Source organism: Scyliorhinus torazame, chromosome 13, assembly GCF_047496885.1.
Source record: "Scyliorhinus torazame isolate Kashiwa2021f chromosome 13, sScyTor2.1, whole genome shotgun sequence".
Classification (NCBI taxonomy): Eukaryota; Metazoa; Chordata; class Chondrichthyes; order Carcharhiniformes; family Scyliorhinidae; genus Scyliorhinus; species Scyliorhinus torazame.
This window is the reverse complement of record NC_092719.1, coordinates 58,233,447-58,259,230: the sequence shown is the minus strand read 5'-3', so window position 1 is coordinate 58,259,230 and position 25,784 is coordinate 58,233,447. Positions and strand designations below refer to the sequence as shown.

The following is a 25,784-nucleotide window of genomic DNA, read 5'->3' as shown; positions in this document are numbered from 1 at the left end:
TACGGCATGCTTGCCTTCATTGGCCGGGGCATTGAGTATAAGAATTGGCAAGTCATGTTGCAGCTGTACAGAACCTTAGTTAGGTTTTGGTCGCCACACTACCAGAAGGATGTGGAGGCTTTAGAGGGGGTGCAGAAGAGATTTACCAGGATGTTGCCTGGTATGGAGGGCATTAGCTATGAGGAGAGGTTGAATAAACATGGTTTGTTCTCACTGGAACGACGGAGTTTGAGGGGCGACCTGATTGAGGTCTACAAAATTATGAGGGGCATAGACAGAATGGATAGTCAGAGGTAGAGGGGTCAATTACTAGGGGGCATAGGTTTAAGGTGCGAGGGGCAAGGTTTAGAGGTGATGTACGAGGTACGTTTTTTACACAGAGGGTAGTGGGTGCCTGGAACTTGCTGCCGGAGGAGGTAGTGGAAGCAGGGATGATAGTGACGTTTAAGGGGCATCTTGACAAATAGAACATAGAACATAGAACAATACAGCGCAGTACAGGCCCTTCGGCCCACGATGTTGCACCGAAACAAAAGCCATCTAACCTACACTATGCCATTATCATCCATATGTTTATCCAATAAACTTTTAAATGCCCTCAATGTTGGCGAGTTCACTACTGTAGCAGGTAGGGCATTCCACGGCCTCACTACTCTTTGCGTAAAGAACCTACCTCTGACCTCTGTCCTATATCTATTACCCCTCAGTTTAAAGTTATGTCCCCTCGTGCCAGCCATATCCATCCGCGGGAGAAGGCTCTCACTGTCCACCCTATCCAACCCCCTGATCATTTTGTATGCATCTATTAAGTCTCCTCTTAACCTTCTTCTCTCCAACGAAAACAACCTCAAGTCCATCAGCCTTTCCTCATAAGATTTTCCCTCCATACCAGGCAACATCCTGGTAAATCTCCTCTGCACCCGCTCCAAAGCCTCCACGTCCTTCCTATAATGCGGTGACCAGAACTGTACGCAATACTCCAAATGCGGCCGTACCAGAGTTCTGTACAGCTGCAACATGACCTCCCGACTCCGGAACTCAATCCCTCTACCAATAAAGGCCAACACTCCATAGGCCTTCTTCACAACCCTATCAACCTGGGTGGCAACTTTCAGGGATCTATGTACATGGACACCTAGATCCCTCTGCTCATCCACACTTTCAAGAACTTTACCATTAGCCAAATATTCCGCATTCCTGTTATTCCTTCCAAAGTGAATCACCTCACACTTCTCTACATTAAACTCCATTTGCCACCTCTCAGCCCAGCTCTGCAGCTTATCTATATCCCTCTGTAACCTGCTACATCCTTCCACACTATCGACAACACCACCGACTTTAGTATCATCTGCAAATTTACTCACCCACCCTTCTGCGCCTTCCTCTAGGTCATTGATAAAAATGACAAACAGCAACGGCCCCAGAACAGATCCTTGTGGTACTCCACTTGTGACTGTACTCCATTCTGAACATTTCCCATCAACCACCACCCTCTGTCTTCTTTCAGCTAGCCAATTTCTGATCCACATCTCTAAATCACCCTCAATCCCCAGCCTCCGTATTTTTTGCAATAGCCTACCGTGGGGAACCTTATCAAACGCTTTGCTGAAATCCATATACACCACATCAACTGCTCTACCCTCGTCTACCTGTTCAGTCACCTTCTCAAAGAACTCAATAAGGTTTGTGAGGCATGACCTACCCTTCACAAAGCCATGCTGACTATCCCTGATCGTATTATTCCTATCTAGATGATTATAAATCTTGTCTCTTATAATCCCCTCCAAGACTTTACCCACTACAGACGTGAGGCTCACCGGTCTATAGTTGCCGGGGTTTTTGAACAAAGGGACCACATTTGCTGTCCTCCAGTCCTCTGGCACTATTCCTGTAGCCAATGATGACATAAAAATCAAAGCCAAAGGTCCAGCAATCTCTTCCCTGGCCTCCCAGAGAATCCTAGGATAAATCCCATCAGGTCCCGGGGACTTATCTATTTTCAGCCTGTCCAGAATTGCCAACACCTCTTCCCTACGTACCTCAATGCCATCTATTCTATTAGCCTGGGGCTCAGCATTCTCCTCCACAGCATTATCTTTTTCCTGAGTGAATACTGACGAAAAATATTCATTTAGTATCTCGCCTATCTCTTCAGACTCCACACACAATTTCCCATCCCTGTCCTTGACTGGTCCTACTCTTTCCCTAGTCATTCGCTTATTCCTGACATACCTATAGAAAGCTTTTGGGTTTTCCTTGATCCTTCCTGCCAAATACTTCTCATGTCCCCTCCTTGCTCGTCTTAGCTCTCTCTTTAGATCCTTCCTCGCTACCTTGTAACTATCCATCGCCCCAACCGAAACTTCACACTTCATCTTCACATAGGCCTCCTTCTTCCTCTTAACAAGAGGTTCCACTTCCTTGGTAAACCACGGTTCCCTCGCTCGACGCCTTCCTCCCTGTCTGACCGGTACATACTTAACAAGAACACGCAGTAGCTGATCCTTGAACAAGCCCCACTTATCCAGTGTGCCCAACACTTGCAGCCTACTTCTTCACCTTATCCCCCCCCAAGTCACGTCTAATGGCATCATAATTGCCCTTCCCCCAGCTATAACTCTTGCCCTGCGGTGTATACTTATCCCTTTCCATCATTAACGTAAACGTCACCGAATTGTGGTCACTGTCCCCAAAGTGCTCTCCTACCTCCAAATCCAACACCTGGCCTGGTTCATTACCCAAAACCAAATCCAACATGGCCTCGCCTCTTGTTGGCCTGTCAACATATTGTTTCAGGAAACCCTCCTGCACACACTGAACAAAAAACGACCCATCTATTGTACTCGAACTATATCTTTTCCAGTCAATATTTGGAAAGTTAAAGTCTCCCATAATAACTACCCTGTTACTTTCGCTCATATCCAGAATCAATACATGAATAGGATGGGAATAGAGGGATATGGACCACGCAAGTGTAGAAGATTTTAGCTTAGACGGGCAGCATGGTCGGCGCAGGCTTGGAGGGCCGAAGGTCCTGTTCCTATGCTGTACTTCTCTTTGTTCTTTGCGTGTTGTTTTGGTTTGGTCGCCAGTCAACCTAAACTGGTGTCCTTTGGTTCTGAACCCTTTCACCAATGGGAACATTACAGTTCCTTGACCCCCCATCATTTTCAATACCGATATTAAATCTTGTCTCAACTTGAATGCAAAATACCCTGGTGGTGCAAATCTGGGGTGGGATTCTCCGATATCGGCGCGATGTCCGCCGACCGGCGGCAAAAACGGCGCAAATCAGTCCAGCATCGCGCCGCTCCAAAGGTGCGGAAGTCTCCGCCTCTTGAGGGGCCGAGGCCTCACCTTGAGGGGCTAGGCCCGCGCCGGACTGATTTCCGCCCCGCCAGCTGGCGTGAAACTGACTTTGCCGGGCGGCGCATGCGCGGGAGAGTCAGCGGCTGCTCACGGCATCCCCACGCATGCGCAGTGGAGGGGGTCTCTTCCGCCTCCGCCATGGTGGAGACCATGACGAAGGCGGAAGGAAAAGAGTGCCCCCATGGCACACGCCCGCCCGCGGATCGGTGGGCCCCGATCGCGGGCCAGTCCACCGTGGGGGCACCCCCTGGGGCCAGATCACCCCGCGCCCCCCCCCCCAGGACCCCGGAGCCCGCCCGCGTCGCCGTGTCCCACCATCCCAAAGGTGGTTCAATCCACGCCGACTGGCATGGGTCGACAGCGGCGGGGGTTCGGCCCATCGCGGACCGGAGAATCGCCGGCGGATTCCCCCCGACCGGCGCGGCGTGATTCCCGCCCCTGCCGAATCTCCGGTGGCGGAGAATTCGCGACACGGCGGGGGCGGGATTCACGCCGGCCTCCGGCGATTCTCCGACCCGGTGGGGGGTTGGAGAATCGCGCCCCAGAAATAAGAACAGAAAATGCTGGAGATATTCCATAGCACCATAGATGAGAGACAGCACCGAGGCGGCACGGTGGCGCAGTGGTTAGCAATGCTGTCTCAAGGCGCCGAGGACCCGGGTTCAATCCCGGCCCCGAACACTGTGTGGAATTTGCCCATTCTCCCCGTGTCTGCATCACCCCCACAACCCAAAGATGTGCAGGGTAGATGAATTGGCCATACTAAATTGCCCCTTAATTGGAGAAAAAGAAAGAATTGGGTGCTCTAAATTTATATGAAAAAAGAGAAGATATAGCACCATAGGGGGCCATTCAGCCAATCTTGTGCATGCCGACCCATTGACACCCAGGTACCCTTTCTAATCCCATCTTCCTGCACACAGCCCATAGCACTGCAGCTTACAGCACTTAAGGTGCAGATCCAGGTACTTTTTAAAAGAGGTTAGTGTCTCTGCCTCCTCCACCAACTCAAGCTGCGAATTCCAGACATCCACCACCCTCTGCGTAAAAAAGGGTTTTCCTCATGTCCCCTCTAATCCTTCTACCACTTAGTTTGAATTTATGACCTCTGATTTTTGAACTCTTTGCCAAGGGAAACAGGTTCCTCCTCTCTACTCTATCTCTATCCCACACACTTTTGTACACCTCAATCGTGTCCCACCTCAGCCTTTTCTTTACCAAGAAAAACTCTGCAATTTCTCCTCGTAGCTACAGTTCTCCAGCCCTGGCAACATTCTAGTAAATCTTCTCAGCACTCTCTCCACAGCAATTATGTCCTTCCTGTGATGTAGTGACCAGAACTGTGCTCAATCCTCCAGTTGTGGCCTCATCAGAGTCTTGTACAGTTCCATCATTATATTCCTACTTTTGTATTCTATACCTCTGCCAGTGAAGGAGAGTGTTCCATATTCCTTCATTACAACCTTATTTATCTGTACTGTTACCTTTAGAGACTTGTGTACTTACACGTCAAGATCGCTCACGTCATCTACCTCTTTCAGTACATTCCCATTTACTGTGTATTCCCTTTTACTGATTGACCTCCCGAAGTGTATTACCTCACACTTATCAGAGTTGAACTCTATCTGCCACTTTCCTGTCCTCTTCACTAATCCATCTGTATTTTGGAGCTTACAGCTATCCTCTGCACTTTCCACTACACGGCCAATTTTTGAGACATCTGCAAATTTCCCAATCATGCTCCCCACGTTCAAGTCCAAAACAATGTATAAAATAAACAGTAGGAGTCTCAACACTGAGCTCTGCAGAACACCACTTGAAACAGCTTTTCATTTGCAAGGGCAGCCATCAACCATTACCCTTTGTTTTCTGTTACTCAGCTACCTTTGGATCCAATTTTCCACAATTATCCTATGGGCTCCTATCTTTTTGACCAGTCTGCCATGTGGAACCTTGTCATATGATTACTAAAATCCTTGTAGACTATATCCACTGCACTACCCACATCGATCCTCCTTGTCGCTGCCTCAAAGAATTCAATCAAATTTGTAAGGCATGGCCTTCCCTTAACAAAGCCAGCTGACTATCCCCGATGAATCCACGACTTTCTAAATGACAGTTTATTTAATCTCGGGATTGATTTTGCCGACCACTGAAAAAAGATTAACCAGCCAATAATTATTAGGCCTTCCTTTGTAACCTTTCAAAACAACAGAACACACATTTGCATTCCTCCAGTCATCCGGCACCTCTCCGTTGTCTAGTGAAGATTAGAAAATAATCCTCAGAACATTTCCTCCCTGACCTTCAACATCCTGGGAAACAATCCATCCGGGCCTAGCAACGTATTCATTTACAAGGATTCCAAATCATCTCACACTTCCTCTCTCATTAGGAGTATTTTATCCACTATTTCACACTGCTCCTCTTGGACTACTATATCCGCATCATTCCTTTCCTTTGTGAATAGGGAGACAAACAATACTTTTGAAACTCTTCCCATATCCTCTGCATCTTTACTCAGGTTCACAGCAGTACAGATAGCATCTGTGGAGAGGAACAAAATGAATATTTCAGGTCACTTTCAGGTAAAAGGGGGAAGGAACAGGGATCTGTGGGTATATGTGCACAAACCTTTGAAGGTGGCAAGGCAGATTGGAAATGTGTTTGGGATTCTGGGCTTTAGAAATAGGGGCATGAAGTACAAAAGGTAGTTCTGAAAGATCATCGACCTGAAAGGTTAGTTCAGTTTCTCCCTTACCTTTACCTGGCCTTCTCGAAGAAGAACAGCTCCAGCTTCTCCAATCCATCCTCATGACTGACATCCTTCATCCTGGGAATCATTCTCGTAAAGCCTTCACATCCTTCCTAAAAATGTGGTGCAAAACATTGGACACATTTATCAAGTTGAGGCGAAACATAGTTTTTTACAGGCTGGCTAGAAGCTTAGCTAAGTTGGAGGAGGAGGCTTTTAAAGCAGGGACTTGAGGGAATAGAATTGGAGAGGTTTAGAGAGTTAGACCCACGTGGTTGAAGGCTACGCCACTAACAGTGGACTGCGCAGAAGGGAATGAGACACAAAAGGACAGGTTTTGGAGGAATGGGGCTTCCAAGAGTGAGTGGGGATAGGGCGGGGGTGGTTCAGGAAATATAGCGATAGGATGGGGTGGTGGGTGATGATGGCAGCACGGTAGCATTGTGGATAGCACAATTGCTTCACAGCTCCAGGGTCCTAGGTTCAAATCCGGCTTGGGTCACTGTCTGTGCAGAGTCTGCACATCCTCCCCGTGTGTGCGTGGGTTTCCTCCGGGTGCTCCGGTTTCCTCCCACAGTCCAAAGATGTGCAGGTTTGGTGGATTGGCCATGGTAAATTGCCCTTAGTGTCCAAAATTGCCCTTAGTGTTGGGCGCGGTTGCTGGGTTGTGGGGATAGGGTGGAGGTGTTGACCTTGGGTGGGGTGCTCTTTCCAAGAGCTGGTGCAGACTCAATGGGCCGAATGGCCTCCTTCTGCACTGTAAATTCTATGATAATCTATGAACCAGTCAATGTAAGTGAGCAAGGACAGGTGTGATGGATGAGCAGAAGATAGTAAAACAATTGAATAGCTGCAGCAGTGTATGTCTCAATTACCAAAATATACTACATGCAATGTATACTGAAATACTATAGTTATTTAAGGATTTTAAAATATTGTTCTCCTTTTCAGATAACTTTTGATGGTGAAAGTGTGACTGTACCCTACAGTTTGAATGGAATCAACATACACTCTATGCGTCAGAATATATTTATTTCTATTCCTGACATTCAAGCGAGCATAATTGCTTTTGGCGATTCCTTTCGAATTAGATTATCTCAAAAATACTTTCTGAACAATACCCAAGGACAGTGTGGTATGTGTAATTTACAGCTTCAGTCTTACTCACCTCTTGAAAGATGAAGTAAGATTCATGTGGTTTAATTATTCTCTGTATGTTGATAATCGTTTCTCTCAGAAGCAGATAGTTCTGACAAAACAATATATTTTGTCCCCAAAGGTTCTTGCGTGGATGATAGTTCTGGTGAGTGTGCAAGAAGGAATGGAGAGATTCTGCCACCAGACTGCTGCCACATTACTGCAAATGACTGGAAGGTTTTTGATCCTAAAAAGCCATACTGTCAATCAACTCCTACAAACCTGCCTTGCACTACGAATTCACCTCCTCCTGTTCCTCCAACATGCCACCCTGGAGCCACACTATGTGAACTACTTTTGGGGAAGTATGCAACTGTCAGCTTTCATATTTTACTTCTATCCCAGTAAACACAAGAAAATAAATTATAAAGATAGAGACAAACTCTTAAAATGCAATTTACAGATCAACTCCTGATAGTGCAGTTGCAGCAATAATCAAAACATTTAAATATACATGAATGGACAAACCATTGCATTGTGACAAAGAGAATGTTTCCAAATGCAAAATGGAATAAACTGCTTTGTGCTGTTATTTTAGATTTCACAAGCTGCTATCTCACTTATACCCGAAGACACACAATTGACGAGTTGGTGTATTAACTAGAGAACTCATTGCTCCAGATTTAATCATATTTCAGCTGATTCTGGTGCTGAAGTTTCAGTTTTATGTTAAAATCTCTTTTGGTGCTTCCAGTTACTATGATGGAGCCGAGTTGACTGCATCATCAGGACAACCTTTATTACATCAGAAGAAATCAGCTAATACGTTTCGACTGGTTAATGCCCGTGCTTTTATACTGGGGTTTCTATTACAGTCAACTTAAGTGTCCTTTTCCAATTAATTATTTTCGTTGTCTCCTCATTTCATCAAATACATAACCATACCTCGGGGTTCATCTTAAAAGAAATCTTCAATGGTGATTTCACACTCAGCAAAGCAAACAGGTTCTTGCATTTTTGAGGAAGAATCTTTAGTATTGCAGCAAAAATATCAGAGATATAGCTTACCAAACATTTGTTTGTCCAATTCTGGAATATCCAAATTGTGCGTTGGATCCTGATATGCCGAGATATATGAGATTAAGCAATCTGAAGATCTACTGTATGGTTCTGCAGGAACCAGTATAGGAAATACACCAATGTATTATCACTCCTGTATTGTGATCTGGCCCACTATGGTCGTATCGTCAGCAAACTTGTAGATGGAGATGGAACCAAATTTTGCCACGCAGTCATGTGCGTACAGGGAGCATAGTAGGGGGCTAAGTACGCAGCCTTGCGGGGCCCCGGTATTAAGGACTATTGTGGAGGAGGTGTTGTTGTTTATTCTTACTGATTGTGGCTTGTGGGTCAGAAAGTCGAGGATCCAGTTGCAGAGTGAGGAGCCAAGTCCTAGGTTTTGGAGCTTTGATATGAGCTTGGCTAGGATTATGGTGTTGAAGGCAAAGCTGTAGTCAATAATTAGGAGTCTGATGTAGGAGTCCTTGCTGTCGAGATGCTCTAGGGACTTCAAATTCCCCAAAGAACCAAGGCACTTGCTTCCATTCAGATAGTGTGGTGAGCCCTAACAAGCCAGTATGTGAACATCACATGATGGGAGAATTGCATTTGGTTGCGATGCCTCTAAGGTAAAATATCTCTCACTGGCTAGATTCCTGTTGGAGATTTCCCATTTGAACACGGTGCTGCCATGTGGCTGACACCTGATGAAACGTACTTTAGTACCAACACCTACAGTGGAAGGAAAGAAATTGTTAAAGAAATTCATGACTGGAATTTTGCCCGGAACTGCAAGCTTCCAGATATACGTTTAAATATTATTTCCCACAGAGAACAAAGAAGGCAACCATAACAACATTATGAGGTTTCTAAGACCAAAAGACATAGGAGCATAAGTAGGCCATTCAGTCCATCTGGACTGCTCTGCCATTCAATGAGATCATGACTGATCTGATATGATAAATCGCAAGATCTCAAGTCAATTTTCCCGCCTTATCTCCATAATCCTTGATTCCTTTACTGATTAAAACTCGGCCTATCTCAGCCTTGAGCATACTTAACAGCCCAGCCTCTACAGCGCTTTGTGGTAAAGAATTCCACATATACACTACCCTCTGAGGGAAGAAATTCCTCCTTGTCTCTGTTTCTAGCAAATTGTATTTTTGATTATTTTTAGTTGGAGAGGTTACCAGCAACCGTACTGCATCTGACAATTGGTCGGTATATTAACCAAGGCCATCAGCCAAATTTAACCTGTGGTGTTATGTAATTCACAGTTAATTAGTGCTGCAACTAAATGATTATTCCTGTACTTTAATTATGACTTCAATTTTTTTCCCACCATGTAGAGCATTTGAAGATTGCAGGAAACAGAATCAAGAAGACTTTGAACTCTTTTACAACTCTTGTCTCTTTGACCATTGCCATACAAACTCAACAAAATTTGACTGTTCCAGCCTACAGGCTTCTGCCATTGCTTGTACAGATGGAGGCATCTGTGTAGATTGGAGAAACTTTACAAATGGACAGTGCAGTAAGTATTATTAATCTCTGTGCAAAATGTCCCGGTCCAGCCCACCAATGAAAGATCCATTGACGACGGGCGGGAATGTCTTGTGTCGGGGCAGGGGACCAGAACATCTCATCCTCTGTTCTTGAATTAGTACCTGTCCAGAAAGATTGGAAAGACCATGGGCTGGATTCTCCGATTCTGGGGCTATGTCCCCACGTCAGCGTGGGAATGGTGGCATTTTATGCCAGACGAAAAGGGGTAAAACGGGCACCGATTCCCTGTTTTGCTGGGGCTAGCATGCCGACAGCATACAGCACCTGGCTCCAGCTGCCCATACGGCCCGGAGAATTTCCGGGTTCGTGGCCGTGCATGGCGGCAGTCGCTCGCGGACCCGGCACGCAAAAAAGTCCCCCCCTTCGGCCAGCTCGTGCGCACCAGACCACCCTCCCCACAGTGCCCCAAGCCCCTGATGAAGTCCCCCCACCCACGGATCGGCCCTCCCCCAACTGAGTCCGCAGCCGCCACGCCGAGTTCCCGACGGATGAGACCACACGTGTCCCGCGCCATCAGAAACCGGCCAGTCAGGGACGGAGCATCAGGGGGCGGGCCTCAGGCAATGTCCTGAGGCCGTCAATACATGGCGTGGCGTATTCTCAGAGTACGCCGTTTAGGAGGGGGCGGAGCATTGCGAAAGCGGCGCCGCCCCCAATTTGGTCGGGAAATCTGATTCTCCGGCCGATCGCCAAACGTGATTTTGATGTCGGCGACCAGAGAATCCAGCCCCATGGCTCTTTCCCATGAAAAATAACTGGAGGATGACCTAACAAGTGATCTTTTAGAATATAAAGGGTAGGCGTAGCAAAAATGCTTCCACTTGTGAGGGGGTCTCGCAGGCGATCAGAGGCCCCCGGGTGGGAGGACTCTGGGCAGGGGGGGCTACCCTGGTGCCCCTGATGCCACCGGGGCACGTTGGCACTGCCAGCCTGGCACTGTGGCAGGGAATGAAGCTGTGCCTTCTCGGTGGGACATTCCCCACTGAGGCCCAAAAAAGCAGAGTTCCGTTTAATGAGGGGGGGGGTCCACACCCCGTTAAAAACTCACCAAGTGGGACTTCTGATTCTCTTTTGTCAAATCACACCCATAGACTTTACATCAGAAAAGGAGATGAGAGCAAAATGGCTAAAAGTTTGGTCAAAGAGGTAGGATTTAAAGAGCATTGTGAAGAAGGATAGAGAGGTAAAGGTGAGGTTTTGGAAGGAATTCTGGAGAATCTCAAGATGCTAATGTACAATACGGAAAGTTGTCCAGGAAGGTGTACCTGTGATGTAATCACATCTTTAATTGTAAAATAAAACATTCATGCAATAACATAGGATGTTCTTTGATTACTAACATTCACAAATTGTGGTTAAAATTTAGAAACGTCACTATGGTGTGTCAGAATTTAATCATGATCATTTGTTAATGGCTGTCACTTGTTATTTTCTAGTGACTACCTTAATAATATGAATTCCTTTAGCACACATGTTTGTTTGCTTTTAAGATTATACCTGCCCTGACGGATTCATTTATAAGCCTTGTGAACATCAGGACAATGTTCGTTGTGAGAAAAAGTAAGTATTTCCACCTAAGGGTGTACCGAAGGAAGTGTCTGACAAGAGAGCAACAGGTGAGGGCACTCTGCATTGGAAAAGTTTTAATTTAAAACATCTGGATTGAAAGGTTAGTCTGTCATTGGTCGGTGGTGAAATCGTCCGGTCCCGCCAATGTGGTTTTGTGTATCCTACATGCTACGCCGCTGGAGAACGTGCCGGGGGGAGGGAGTGTGTCACCATCGGCAGGACTGGAAGACCCAACCGGCGGGAAGGGCTGGAAAATGTGTTTTCAAAGACCCAACAACAAAAACTTGCAGAACTGGTCACCACTTTTCTCCCCATACTGTCAATGGTGAAGTGCACCTCCCTTGAATACAAATCAGCATTAGAACACCAGTCCCCACAACATGAGCAAGACTATTGGAGATCTGCTAATGGGACGTTAATATATTACTTTCACTTAAAAAAAAATAAACTTCATTTTCAGCATGCTGATCAGTGGCCAGGAATTGTACCCTTTGTCAGAAGGTTGTTTTTGTCCACAAGGAATGATGCTCTCTGAAAACATGACCACATGTGTTAACACATGTAAGTTTCTTTATTTTAAATATAATGTATGAACTACTTGACAAATGGGAAATCTTTAATTAAAGCAATACGTATTTCATTAAAAGTTAATTTAATTTGTTAACTTGTGGAAGCATGATGTACAGAGAGTGAACTTTTCTCCTTCATTTTTACAGGTTGCACAGATAGTTCAGGAGATCCTAAAGATGTAAGTGTTGATTAATTTATACATGTACATCACTTCCATATTGTTACACTGATGATGCCAGAAGCTGAATAGTTTTGGTTGACTGCACAAAAATCTCACCTCTATTATCTTGCAATGAATTTATTTATTTCATCAAATACAATTATGAGGATGTTATTCAGCGAGCATGCTGCATCCAAGTGGCGCATCTGCTGAATGACTGATGAATGAATATGTTTTAATTTTGAAATAAATATGTCTTCCGCCAGCCTTGTAATACACCAAGAACCTCAATGCACCTTGAACGTTAACTTGTTCAATTTATCACCTCCTTTTTCAAAACTATAATGGCAACCAAGACCAAAGCTCCAACTCCATCACCCTTTGGACGCAGATATGTAGCAATCGGCCACTAAAACTCTAATAATAATAATAATAATCTTTATTGTCACAAGTAGGCTTACATTAACACTGCAATGTCACTGTGAAAAGCACCTAGTCGCCACATTCTGGCACCTGATCGGGTACACAGAGGGAGAATTCAGAATGTCCAAATTACCTTTCAGGACTTGTGGGAAGAAACCGGAGCACCCGGAGGAAACACAAGCAAACACGGGTAGAATGTGCAGACTCCGCAGACTGTGACCCAAGCCAGGAATCGAACCTGGGACCCTGGCGCTGAGAAGCAACAGTGCTAACCACTGTGCTACCTTGCCGCCCATAATACAAGCTCATAGGAATTATACAACTAGAAAAAATCCATTTGGCACATCAAATGCCCTCTGAAATTGAGGGTAGTTAGGGACAGGAAATAAATGTGGACCCAGCCAACGTTGATGTAAAATATATACTTTTTAAAAGTTCAATCTGTACCGAGACCATGTACAGCATTTGTTGGCTTTTCCATGGCTGGACATTTACATATGGACGAGGTCAGATATACACAATATGCAGGAAAGACAATTCTGAATCAGCCTTAAACAAATGCTAGCCACGATGAACCCATAGCTCATGTTAGATTTCCATGTATATTCACCATAGATCTCACCGATAGATGGACGCCCAATCTATTGATTCCACTCTCATCTATTCTTTCTTTTCCAACTAGGGTTTCCAACATAACATTTGGCACTTGGTTTTGTGCCAGAAAATATAGTTCCTTATTTAGAAAAAGTAAAAGGACTTTGCATTTCTACAGTCAATGATGTACATTTCCAAGATGGTTTCTAATTTCACTGTGGATATGTCTGAAAGATGTACAGTGTTTCAACGCAAGGTCAGAGTTGAAATGCTAGGGGAAGCAAAATTAAAGAAAAATACTAGGGATGCTGGAAATCTGAAGTAAAAGCAGGTGCTGGAAATACTCTACAGGTCTGGCACTATCCATGGAAAGAGAAACAGAGTTAGCATTTTGAGTCGGATACATCCCCTTTACAGGTAGGGAATGTAGCTACATTAGGATCGGTGGTTAATATTTCATGCATTTCCCCTAATTGAGTTTGACAGAGTAGACCTGCTTTAATAATAGCAGCATATACTATGCATCAATACTTCTAAACCATTAAATAGGGTCAGATGGCACATTTGTTTGTTCATTACTGAGTAAACCCGACTCTTGTTCGCACGGTCAAATAAAGCTGCTGTCGTCACAACAAATTTAACTATTTGCAAAATACCTCACAGTTCACCTTCAATGCAATAATCCACAACCAAAGAATCAAACACAAAGCAAACCATTCAAAAATATCACCCAAAGCTTATAATTCTCCATGGGAATTACAGGATTATTCCTTTTTGGTAGTTTTTTTGTATGAAAAATAATTCCTGCATCGGTTAAACATACTCAGTTATCTTACTGAGCTTTTGACAGCAAGACTGAGAGAAACCAAGTAGAATCTTTCCATGTACAGAGAGAAAGACACTGCTTTAAACTGCTAGTTATTGGACAGTGCCCTTCAAGGCATTTAAATGCCGATGTTTGTCCAATGTGCAATGTGCAAACTACTTATTTTAAGAATTTTTACTGTAATTAATGATTGCGTCAGCTTACCGGAAGAATTTATCCTGGGGTGATTTTCCAGGAACTGCACCCAGTTCCCTTGGATCTCCTGGATATACTAAATATTGGACAACCAGGAGGGTAAGAGTGGCCACCCGTAAAGGAACTGTTGGCTTTCAGAGACTCTCCACACTCATGTGATCCCCGAGTGTTGGCTGGGGAAATCCCCTTATGGTGCAAAGTAGAGACTTTATTTTGACATGCATGGGAATGGCTGTTATATCATTTATTCCTATTTGCATGTTTCTTTCTTAGGAGGGAGAAACATGGCCTGATCCCACCGATGAATGTGTTATCAACACGTGCCTTAACTCTCAAGTGGTGGCTTCGGAAAATGTATGTTGTCAGGTTGGTATAGTATTTTGTTTATATTTACCACATGTCTCTTAATCTTGAGGAATGTCAACAAGCACAAAGCAATAGCTCAATTTAAAAAGAAATGATTGTAGGCATGGTGACCTGATGAATGAACATGATAGCTGGAAGCATATAAAATGGAAAAGAATCTGAAATATGAAGGTTTTCTAGCTTACATGAACTCATTTTATTTTTCATGCTATTAAAATACTTTGAAATCCAAAAACTTTCATTTGTAATATACGTAATGTAAACTCCGTCCAAAGGCAGGAAAGCTAGTTAGGGAAACATTGGTTTGGTTGACCAAAGACTTGATTGAAGGGATGGGTTGAGAACATTTTAAAAGGAGGGAAAAGGGGAGACAGAGAGCTGGGAAATGGCCTGGAGGGCTGAAGATTGCAGGCTTAGGGCAGAACGAGGTGGAGTTGAACCAATAAGGATGAGGATCTTAAATTTAATAGTTGGTTGAAGGTTGAGGAAACATTACAGCTCACTGGGGAGAGGGGGCGATGGTGCTTGGGGCAGGATATGGGTGGTAACTTCACACAATTTGGAGTTTGGGAAATGCCTGAAAGGAGAATAGGGGGAGAAGTTGATTCTGATGAAGCACACAATGGTTTAATTGCCAGTAAACAATTCTATCTTGAAGGTGTGGTAAACAAAAACAAAAAATCAATTTTATCTGATACCATATAGATTTTGGCCTATGATTTAATAGCTGCAAAATCTGGTTGTATGTAATTTGATATCCACTAAATAGGAGCTATTTGAAAGGTGTTTGATAACTGTGTGAAATCACTTGTATAGCATGGTTATTATTGTGGACACAGGATAGAATTGATTTTTCCAGTCAATTTATAACAATGCAGGAAAAATACTTTAACTACATACCCCAGGAAATGGAAGCAAAACAGACTCTCAATTTTCTAAAACATTTTTTTCCTAATTCAACAGAAAATTAAATAACTGCCAAGCATTTATGAATATTCCTGGGATTTTGTGAGATTATTAAGATAACCTTTATACTTTAACCTAGAAGTGTGGTGGAGGCAAGTTCAACTGAGGCATTCAAGAGGGCGTTAGATAACTACTAAATTACTAGACACCTCCTTCTACACCATAACAATTCTGTGATTCTGTGATGTAATATTGATTTTGTTTGTTTAGGGTGGAAGATTCTGGAAAAATAATCACTGCTCAAAATCGTGCCGTAAACAATTTGGTAATCATCAACTTGTTTCTTATTAATAATTTTTTCCCACTTCATGTTTAAATGTAAGTTGTGTGAGCCACGTGAAAAAAGAAACTATTGGAAGATGGAGTTTTGATTTGCATGGTGGCTAGCTGTAGTATAGCACAGACACACAAGGTGGAATTTAATGTCACCCAGCACGCGTTTGGAGGCTGGGGTGCGGGGTGGGTATTTATCTGGGCGGGAAAATGCCGCAATTGGCTGAGGAAATCCGAGGTAGAACGACTCATGGACGGTCTTCCCGTATGGGCTCCAATTGAGGCCATAAAGTGGGGATTTGCCACATGGAGGAGCTCAAGAACCAAATCTGTAGGCTCCGAAGGGTTGGATCCTCATTTAAAGGCACTCAGTGTACAATCGAGGGACTCGTCACCATGCAGGTGGGGTGGTATGGAGAGGGTATGGAGGTATGGAGGGGCGAGAAGGGAGGTCCCTGAAAGCAAACACCATAGATTTTGCTCTGCCCCCTGCCTTGTCTGACGCCACAGCAGCTGCCAACCAGTGACCCCATTCCACCTTCACTTGCCTTTGGCCTGAGGTCCCTCATTGATCCTGGGCCTCTGGTAGATGCATTGCCGGCAGCTGCTACCATTCCAGGAAGTGTTAATGGCAATGAACAATTACTGGTCTCTGATTGCCAGCAGATCTCAGGGGTGGGGTGATGTTGGGGAGGGGGGGGGGATTGGAGATAGAATTCCCACCCCCCTGGGGTCTTTAATATCAGTGAAGGCCTGACGGTGACTACTTAAGTGCCTGATGGTGGTCCTTCCTCCAACAGAATTAAAACAAGGCTCTCACCAGCTCTCCAGCCAGCAGGCAAGCTCACCCATCACCTGGATTTATATTCACCAACCGAGAGGGGAAAATCTCAAGTGTGACAGTTGAACTTATAGCTTTAGGTTCCTGGGGGTCACCATCACAATCTGTCCTAGTCCACTCAAGTTGATGCAACAGTCAAGAAAGCCCAACAACATCGCTACTTCCCACGGAAGCTAAAGAAATTTGGCATGTCTGCATCGACTCTCACAAACTTCTACAGATGTGCCATAGAGAGCATCCTATCCGGCTGCATCACAGCCTGGTATGGCAACTGCTCGGTCCAAGATGGCAAGAAACTGCAGAGTGTGCTGAATTCAGCCCAACGCATCACACAAGCTTGCCACCCCCACATGGATTCTGTATACACCTCCCGCTGCCTCAGGAAGGCAAACAGCATTACCAGAGACCCCTCCCACCCAGGCATTGCCTTCTTCCAGACCCTTCCATCAGGCAGAAGGTACAGAAGTCTGAAGATGCACACATCCAGACATTGGAATAGCTTATTTCCCACAGCTACAGGACTCCTCAACGACTCTCCCTCGGACTGATCTGTTCCCTGTAAGAACACTATTCACGACGCCCTATGCTGCTCTTGCTCATGTATTTGCCTTGTTTGGCCCCTTGTTCCGCACTGTAACCAATCACTGTTTGTCGATGTGCCATTTGTCAATGTACTCTGTTGATTATTTTTTTTGTCTTCTATATACGTACAGTGTACGTTCCCTCGGCCGCAGAAAAATACTTTTCACTGTACTTCGGTACATGTGACAATAAATCAAAGCAAATCAAAAAAAATCAAACTCTGCTCAAAGCTAATCTTCACAGGATGGCAGTGGAGAGTCAACAAGAGCCCTGCAAAAAGAGTGAGAAAAAATAGCCAGTGAAAAATACACAAGAGCCCAGTAATGTTAGTTATCATCTACTGGACTAATTGACGAAAATTCTGTTTCTAGCTCACTCTATCTTTCATACATTCAGCAGTCTCGAACATCTGGCCTTTAGTATCCTCATCCAAATGAACATGTCTAAGGGGTGAAATTTTTTTATGCATAGCGGAAGAGTGATATTAATTCCAAATGGCACCTCTAACCAACTCAACTGCATATCACAACTCATTTCAACTAAGTAGGGTGGGACCATCATTCCCATCCCAAACTGATAGCCAGAGTGTTAGAATGGCACAGTTTCATGTGTTGGTATATCGACTCTAAATTGTATGCGAGGAGATAAATCCTCACATTCTGAAATTCCATTCTCCACTTTGTTATCTATTTGTCATTTATAAGTCAACAACCATGTTTTCAGCAATTCTGATTGTTATAACCTGACCAGAGGCCAAGGGGTCTGAAACATTAGAGTCCCTGTGGCCTCACCTGAATGTGATCTCCCCAGATGAGGGAGCAGAGCTGCACCCTTAAGCCAAGGGCCCCATGGACCATAAATACCCCGGCCCGAGTGTGGGCCGGGGCTGGGAGACTCTTCGGGGAGTAAGAATTGTATTATAAGTAGGTACAATGGTCAGAACGGTGGTGCAGTGGTTAGCACTGCTGCCTCACGGCACCGAGGTCCCAGGTTCGATCCCGGCTCTGGGTCACTGTGTGTGGAGTTTGCACATTCTCCCCATGTTTGTGTGGGTTCCGCCCCCACAACCTAAAGATGTGCAGGGTAGGTGGATTGGCCCCACTAAATTGCCCCCGAATTGGAAAAAATGAATTGGGTACTCGAAATTTATTTTTAAAATAGGTAGGTAAAATAAATATTGGGCACGAACTTCCCAAAAGAGAACAAAGTCCCCTAGCGAGCGCGTTTAGCCCCGTGTTTCCGGGCACTCAGTGCTGACAAACATGTGGCTATTCAACACTTCTCCTGTTGAATAAGGGCCCTGAAAGGGGAACGCGCGGCCAAGGCCACATATAGCCCCGATTTTTACAACGGGGAGCTCCGCTCGCCGGAACTACCCGTTGTAGCGAGAGATCGGGATGGCATTTTTAAATGGCATCCTGATATCTAAGCCCACAAGTAAAATCATCAACCTCCCCCCAGCCCAATCGCAACATGGGAGGTCCCTGGCCCAATCGCGTGCGCATGTACAAAATGCCAGCTTGGCACCATGGCAGGGCCACCTGGGCACCTTGGTAGTGCCAGGATGGCACCCAGGTGGCACTGCCAAGGTGCCAGGCTAGCACAGCCAGGGTACCCAGGTGGCACCAGCAGTACCAGGGCACCATCTGGCCAAAAGGCATGCAGCTGGGGATGTCCGATCCCCTTGGAGATCCCCACAACTGCCGTCCGTTTGGTCCCCGTTTGTGGTGACCAGTGCCAAATGGCGCTCACCTGAGGTCTCTTGAGGCAAAGGGATTGAATCCCAAAGTCTCAGGTACATAGAACATAGAACATAGAACAATACAGCGCAGTACAGGCCCTTCGGCCCACGATGTTGCACCGAAACAAAAGCCATCTAACCTACACTATGCCATTATCATCCATATGTTTATCCAATAAACTTTTAAATGCCCTCAATGTTGGCGAGTTCACTACTGTAGCAGGTAGGGCATTCCACGGCCTCACTACTCTTTGCGTAAAGAACCTACCTCTGACCTCTGTCCTATATCTATTACCCCTCAGTTTAAAGTTATGTCCCCTCGTGCCAGCCATATCCATCCGCGGGAGAAGGCTCTCACTGTCCACCCTATCCAACCCCCTGATCATTTTGTATGCCTCTATTAAGTCTCCTCTTAACCTTCTTCTCTCCAACGAAAACAACCTCAAGTCCGTCAGCCTTTCCTCATAAGATTTTCCCTCCATACCAGGCAACATCCTGGTAAATCTCCTCTGCACCCGCTCCAAAGCCTCCACGTCCTTCCTATAATGCGGTGACCAGAACTGTACGCAATACTCCAAATGCGGCCGGACCAGAGTTCTGTACAGCTGCAACATGACCTCCCGACTCCGGAACTCAATCCCTCTACCAATAAAGGCCAACACTCCATAGGCCTTCTTCACAACCCTATCAACCTGGGTGGCAACTTTCAGGGATCTATGTACATGGACACCTAGATCCCTCTGCTCAGCCACACTTTCAAGAACTTTACCATTAGCCAAATATTCCGCATTCCTGTTATTCCTTCCAAAGTGAATCACCTCACACTTCTTTACATTAAACTCCATTTGCCACCTCTCAGCCCAGCTCTGCAGCTTATCTATATCCCTTTGTAACCTGCTACATCCTTCCACGCTATCGACAACACCACCGACTTTAGTATCATCTGCAAATTTACTCACCCACCCTTCTGTGCCTTCCTCTAGGTCATTGATAAAAATGACAAACAGCAACGGCCCCAGAACAGATCCTTGTGGTACTCCACTTGTGACTGTACTCCATTCTGAACATTTCCCATCAACCACCACCCTCTGTCTTCTTTCAGCTAGCCAATTTCTGATCCACATCTCTAAATCACCCTTAATCCCCAGCCTCCGTATTTTTTGCAATAGCCTACCGTGGGGAACCTTATCAAACGCTTTGCTGAAATCCATATACACCACATCAACTGCTCTACCCTCGTCTACCTGTTCAGTCACCTTCTCAAAGAACTCAATAAGGTTTGTGAGGCATGACCTACCCTTCACAAAGCCATGCTGACTATCCCTGATCATATCATTCCTATCTAGATGATTATAAATCTTGTCCCTTATAATCCCCTCCAAGACTTTACCCACTACAGACGTGAGGCTCACCGGTCTATAGTCGCCGGGGTTGTCTCTGCTCCCCTTTTTGAACAAAGGGACCACATTTGCTGTCCTCCAGTCCTCTGGCACTATTCCTGTAGCCAATGATGACATAAAAATCAAAGCCAAAGGTCCAGCAATCTCTTCCCTGGCCTCCCATAGAATCCTAGGATAAATCCCATCAGGTCCCGGGGACTTATCTATTTTCAGCCTGTCCAGAATTGCCAACACCTCTTCCCTACGTACCTCAATGCCATCTATTCTATTAGCCTGGGGCTCAGCATTCTCCTCCACAACATTATCTTTTTCCTGAGTGAATACTGACGAAAAATATTCATTTAGTATCTCGCCTATCTCTTCAGACTCCACACACAATTTCCCATCCCTGTCCTGGACTGGTCCTACTCTTTCCCTAGTCATTCGCTTATTCCTGACATACCTATAGAAAGCTTTTGGGTTTTCCTTGATCCTTCCTGCCAAATACTTCTCATGTCCCCTCCTTGCTCGTCTTAGCTCTCTCTTTAGATCCTTCCTCGCTACCTTGTAACTATCCATCGCCCCAACCGAACCTTCACACTTCATCTTCACATAGGCCTCCTTCTTCCTCTTAACAAGAGATTCCACTTCCCTGGTAAACCACGGTTCCCTCGCTCGACGCCTTCCTCCCTGTCTGACCGGTACATACTTATCAAGAACACGCAGTAGCTGATCCTTGAACAAGCCCCACTTATCCAGTGTGCCCAACACTTGCAGCCTACTTCTCCACCTTATCCCCCCCAAGTCACGTCTAATGGCATCATAATTGCCCTTCCCCCCAGCTATAACTCTTGCCCTGCGGTGTATACTTATCCCTTTCCATCATTAACGTAAACGTCACCGAATTGTGGTCACTGTCCCCAAAGTGCTCTCCTACCTCCAAATCCAACACCTGGCCTGGTTCATTACCCAAAACCAAATCCAACGTGGCCTCGCCTCTTGTTGGCCTGTCAACATATTGTTTCAGGAAACCCTCCTGCACACACTGTACAAAAAACGACCCATCTATTGTACTCGAACTATATCTTTTCCAGTCAATATTTGGAAAGTTAAAGTCTCCCATAATAACTACCCTGTTACTTTCGCTCATATCCAGAATCATCTTCGCCATCCTTTCCTCTACATCCCTAGAACTATTAGGAGGCCTATAAAAAACTCCCAACAGGGTGACCTCTCCTTTCCTGTTTCTAACTTCAGCCAATACTACCTCGGAAGAAGAGTCCCCATCTAGCATCCTCTCCGCCACCGTAATACTGCTCTTGACTAGCAGCGCCACACCTCCCCCTCTTTTGCCTCCTTCTCTGAGCTTACTAAAACACCTAAACCCCGGAACCTGCAACATCCATTCCTGTCCCTGCTCTATCCATGTCTCCGAAATGGCCACAACATCGAAGTCCCAGGTACCAACCCACGCTGCCAGTTCCCCTACCTTGTTTCGTATACTCCTGGCATTGAAGTAGACACACTTCAAACCACCTACCTGAACGCTGGCCCCCTCCTGCGACGTCAAATCTGTGCTCCTGACCTCTATACTCTCATTCTCCCTTACCCTAAAACTACAATCCAGGTTCCCATGCCCCTGCTGCATTAGTTTAAACCCCCCCAAAGAGCACTAACAAATCTCCCCCCCCAGGATATTTGTGCCCCTCAGGTTCAGATGTAGACCATCCTGTCTGTAGAGGTCCCACCTTCCCCAGAAAGAGCCCCAGTTATCCAAAAATCTGAAACCCTCCCGCCTGCACCATCCCTGTAGCCACGTGTTTAAATGCTCTCTCTCCCTATTCCTCATCTCACTATCACGTGGCACGGGCAACAACCCAGAGATAACAACTCTGTTTGTTCTAGTTCTGAGCTTCCATCCTAGCTCCCTGAAAGCCTGCCTGACATCCTTGTCCCCTTTCCTACCTATGTCGTTGGTGCCAATGTGGACCACGACTTGGGGCTGCTCCCCCTCCCCCCTAAGGACCCGGAAAACACGATCCGAGACATCACGTACCCTTGCACCTGGGAGGCAACATACCAAACGTGAGTCTCTCACGCTCCCACAAAATCTCCTATCTGTGCCCCTGACTATAGAGTCCCCAATTACTAATGCTCTGCTCCTCTCCCCCCTTCCCTTCTGAGCAACAGGGACAGACTCCGTGCCAGAGGCCCGTACCCCATGGCTTACCCCTGGTAAGTCGTCCCCCCCACAAGTATCCAAAGCGGTATACTTGTTTCTCAGGGGAACGACCGCAGGGGATCCCTGCACTGACTGTTTTTTCCCAGTACCTGTACGTTAGAGTAAGGCTTACTGCCACGCTCTAATATGCAGATTTGCCAAAAGGTGATCCCGCCTTTTGTTGGCAGGATTTTCCTTGCAACGTCTCGGGAGATTGCGTTGAATCTCGCGAGGCGTTGCGAGTCGGGTGGATCCCTGGAGCGGGGTCTCGTGGCTTTCACCGGCCACACTGCAATGCAGCAAGATGCTTTTTCGACACATAAAAACCTGTTGAGGTTAACTTTGTTTTTTTAATCAGGATGCATTTGACCTCAGGATGCTTTCTGCAGACATGCCTGACAGGGAATAGAATTTAACACAATCAGGAGAAATGGATCTGCTCAATGAGCCTGGACATGAAGCTTGAATCATCCACCTCCTTATCAAGGCAAATTCGAAAAGATATTTTCAATGTTCAAACTTTAGCTGCTTTATTGTAAGCAGAAATATTGAATTGTTCTGAGTTTGAGTTTTAATTTAGGTGCTATCATTTACTTTTTTCATAGGCCATTGTGAGATATTGTTGATCTCCAAAAATATCACAATGGAAAATTCAAGCTGTTCAGCAGAAGTTTTGATGACGAGATGTGAAGGGAACTGTCCAGGGTGGTCTGAGTAAGTACTTTCCTGTAATATTTTCACTATAATTGGGAACCATGAAATGTGAGTTTAATAAATATAGACCAATGAACTAATAATCAAGATTAAAATTTACTTCACAAAATGAAGATTCATATGGATGGAGATCACTCTGCTCAATCTCATCCTTCCAACACCAACCTCATTTTTTCCCCAATATAAATACGAGCTGTTTGTTATTATATCTCTTGGCCTTTAACACACAACTTGGCAACAATTCTGATTTTCAGCTCTGTTCTAAATATGTCCATCAAACCCTTGAACATTTGCCGCTTTAGCTCATCATCTCAGTATATTTGGAAGCGCCAAATTTACTCCTTCAAATACCTGGAAGTCATTCTGAAAATTTACAGAGCACCAGTAATAGAAAATGCCAGAGTACGTGCACAGTTCTCATTGCTAAAGCATAATTTACAGCAAGGCAATAAGCATAAAAGTGGAAGCTTTCATCAGTTCAATGAATTTGATTTGATTGAGACAGAGGGAACCTTATTGGTGTATTCTTTGGAAATGCTTAGATGTTTCTGGGTTTAACTACACGTTTGCGGATTCCAAAAATGCAGAACATGCTGTCGAAACTCAGGTCTGGCAGCACCTGCAGAGAGAGAAACAGAGTTAAGGCTTCAAGTCCAGGTGACAATTCTTCAAAGAAGAGTCATCGGGACTTGAAACCTTGGTCGGAATTCTCCAGCAGTGCACCCCGGACCATGGGTTTCCCGGATTCAACGGGCAAACCCATTGACAAGTGGCGGGCATAGAGAATCCCACCACCGCCGATGGATTGATCGCGATGGGCTGATTCTCACTGCCTATTTCTTATTTTCCAGATTTGATACTGTTACAAACACCATGATAAATGAATGTGGCTGCTGCCAACCTACTGCCATTGAAAACAAGACAGTGATCCTTGATTGTGAAAATGGAGACAACATGCCATACAACTATACTGACATTAAATCATGCAACTGCATTGGTAACACCTGTTACAACCAATACTTTTTTTAATTTTGTTTTTGTTGTGTGTAGCCTATTCGCAGGCCCACTATTTGTTTTTGTGCGTGGCCACAAACATGCTGTACCAACGCAATGTACCTGCTCAACAAAACCTCAATTCCAACATCTATTCATCCTGCGAATTAAAAGTAAATCAAATTTCTCGTTATCTTTGCAATGGTGGTCATTGTGTAACATTTGGCTAGGTGAAAAGCCTCAGTAAGAATAAATTGCATACTGTGTTTTCTGAAGGAAGTGAGATTTTGCAATGCTTTTAATCGAATATTATAAAGCTATCAGCTTTAGAGAAACTAAAATAAATGAACACATACAATTAATTCTCCTGCTGAGTCATTTATTTTGAAATATGACTTTTAAAAAAAATACAGGGCATCAGTTCATTAGAGCTTAACCCTCTCATGCATGCTGCTTACACACTCTCCTTCATTACCAAGCAACACCATTATTGACAATACTAAAGATGCATTTTGAGAAGCTTTTTAAAGGAGGAAGTGGTGTAACACTCTCCAAGGAATTCAAGGAAAAGTGTGCAAGGTGACCGAAACCTCTGCACCACTGGTGGAATGTACAGGAGCCCAAAACCCAGACTGTGGGAAATGAGAGTGGGTTAGGTGGAGGCCACAGATGTAGAGGCAAGGGAAATCATGAAGGAGGTTGGACAACGATAAGGATTTACAGGAGGCAGGGAGTCCATGTGGACCTGAAGCTGGAAATGTTGGACAATCAGAGGTAGAAACATGCAGTCTGGAACTTGGATGAATATTGTAGTTGCAACACAACTCTGTTGAACAAGATACCAATATTGCACGCAATTTTGATGAACCCAAATGGGAGGACAGTAGGAGGGATGGAGCTTAAGCAAACAAACTGTTTAGCGATTTGCAAGTGAATATGTCTGTCTAGAACTATGACCTTGGGGTGGAAGCCATCTTTCAAGAACTATATTTGACCTCAGATTAATGAAAATGCTTTCCACAAGAGAAAACATAGGACCTAACATCTAATTTCAGTTTAGAGAAATAAATTAAAGAAAATCATTCAGCTATCTAGTCTGACTTGGCAAATGGCAAGCTAAAGTAGGTCAAGAATATATGGTAGATAGCCAAAAATTACAGAACCTTGTTCATCTGTCTAGACATTATCAATAATACTTTGGCAAGGAATACAGCACTTGTTATTTACATGGTGAAACTTTGTAGCTTATAAGTAAGCAAGATTAACTATTGATTTGCAAGTTAAAAAGTTATAATGTATATGGTGCTCCAGTATATGTTATATTACTTATTATAAAATTGAGAAATAGCAACACAAGTGAAAAGCTTCCCCAGGACAAGTTTTGCATTAGCAGCATGTTGTTGCAGTAATGTCTGGCATAGTAAGAGAGTCTGCTGCAGCAATTCTCGATTTCACAATGTGTGTTTTGCTCCCTGAACAAATATT

General features: G+C 44.9%; 1 protein-coding gene across 3 annotated transcripts in view; it reads left to right on the top strand.

Annotated features, from left to right (window-relative positions):
• LOC140388050 (mucin-2-like) overlaps window positions 1–24,661 on the top strand; it is a 123,347-nt gene extending 98,686 nt beyond the window's left edge. For 2 of the 3 annotated variants that reach the window (XM_072471645.1, XM_072471644.1), the window contains exons 32-41: window positions 7,076–7,259; window positions 7,404–7,626; window positions 9,670–9,854; window positions 11,377–11,446; window positions 11,916–12,016; window positions 12,172–12,203; window positions 14,497–14,589; window positions 15,766–15,820; window positions 23,198–23,306; window positions 24,158–24,661. In XM_072471645.1, the coding sequence (XP_072327746.1) occupies window positions 7,076–7,259; window positions 7,404–7,626; window positions 9,670–9,854; window positions 11,377–11,446; window positions 11,916–12,016; window positions 12,172–12,203; window positions 14,497–14,589; window positions 15,766–15,820; window positions 23,198–23,306; window positions 24,158–24,335 (1,230 nt within the window). In that variant the 3' untranslated portion in view covers window positions 24,336–24,661. The remainder of the gene's footprint in view (window positions 1–7,075; window positions 7,260–7,403; window positions 7,627–9,669; window positions 9,855–11,376; window positions 11,447–11,915; window positions 12,017–12,171; window positions 12,204–14,496; window positions 14,590–15,765; window positions 15,821–23,197; window positions 23,307–24,157) is intronic. The other variant, XM_072471646.1, reaches the window with a different exon arrangement.
• The last annotated feature ends 1,123 nt before the right edge of the window (window positions 24,662–25,784 follow it).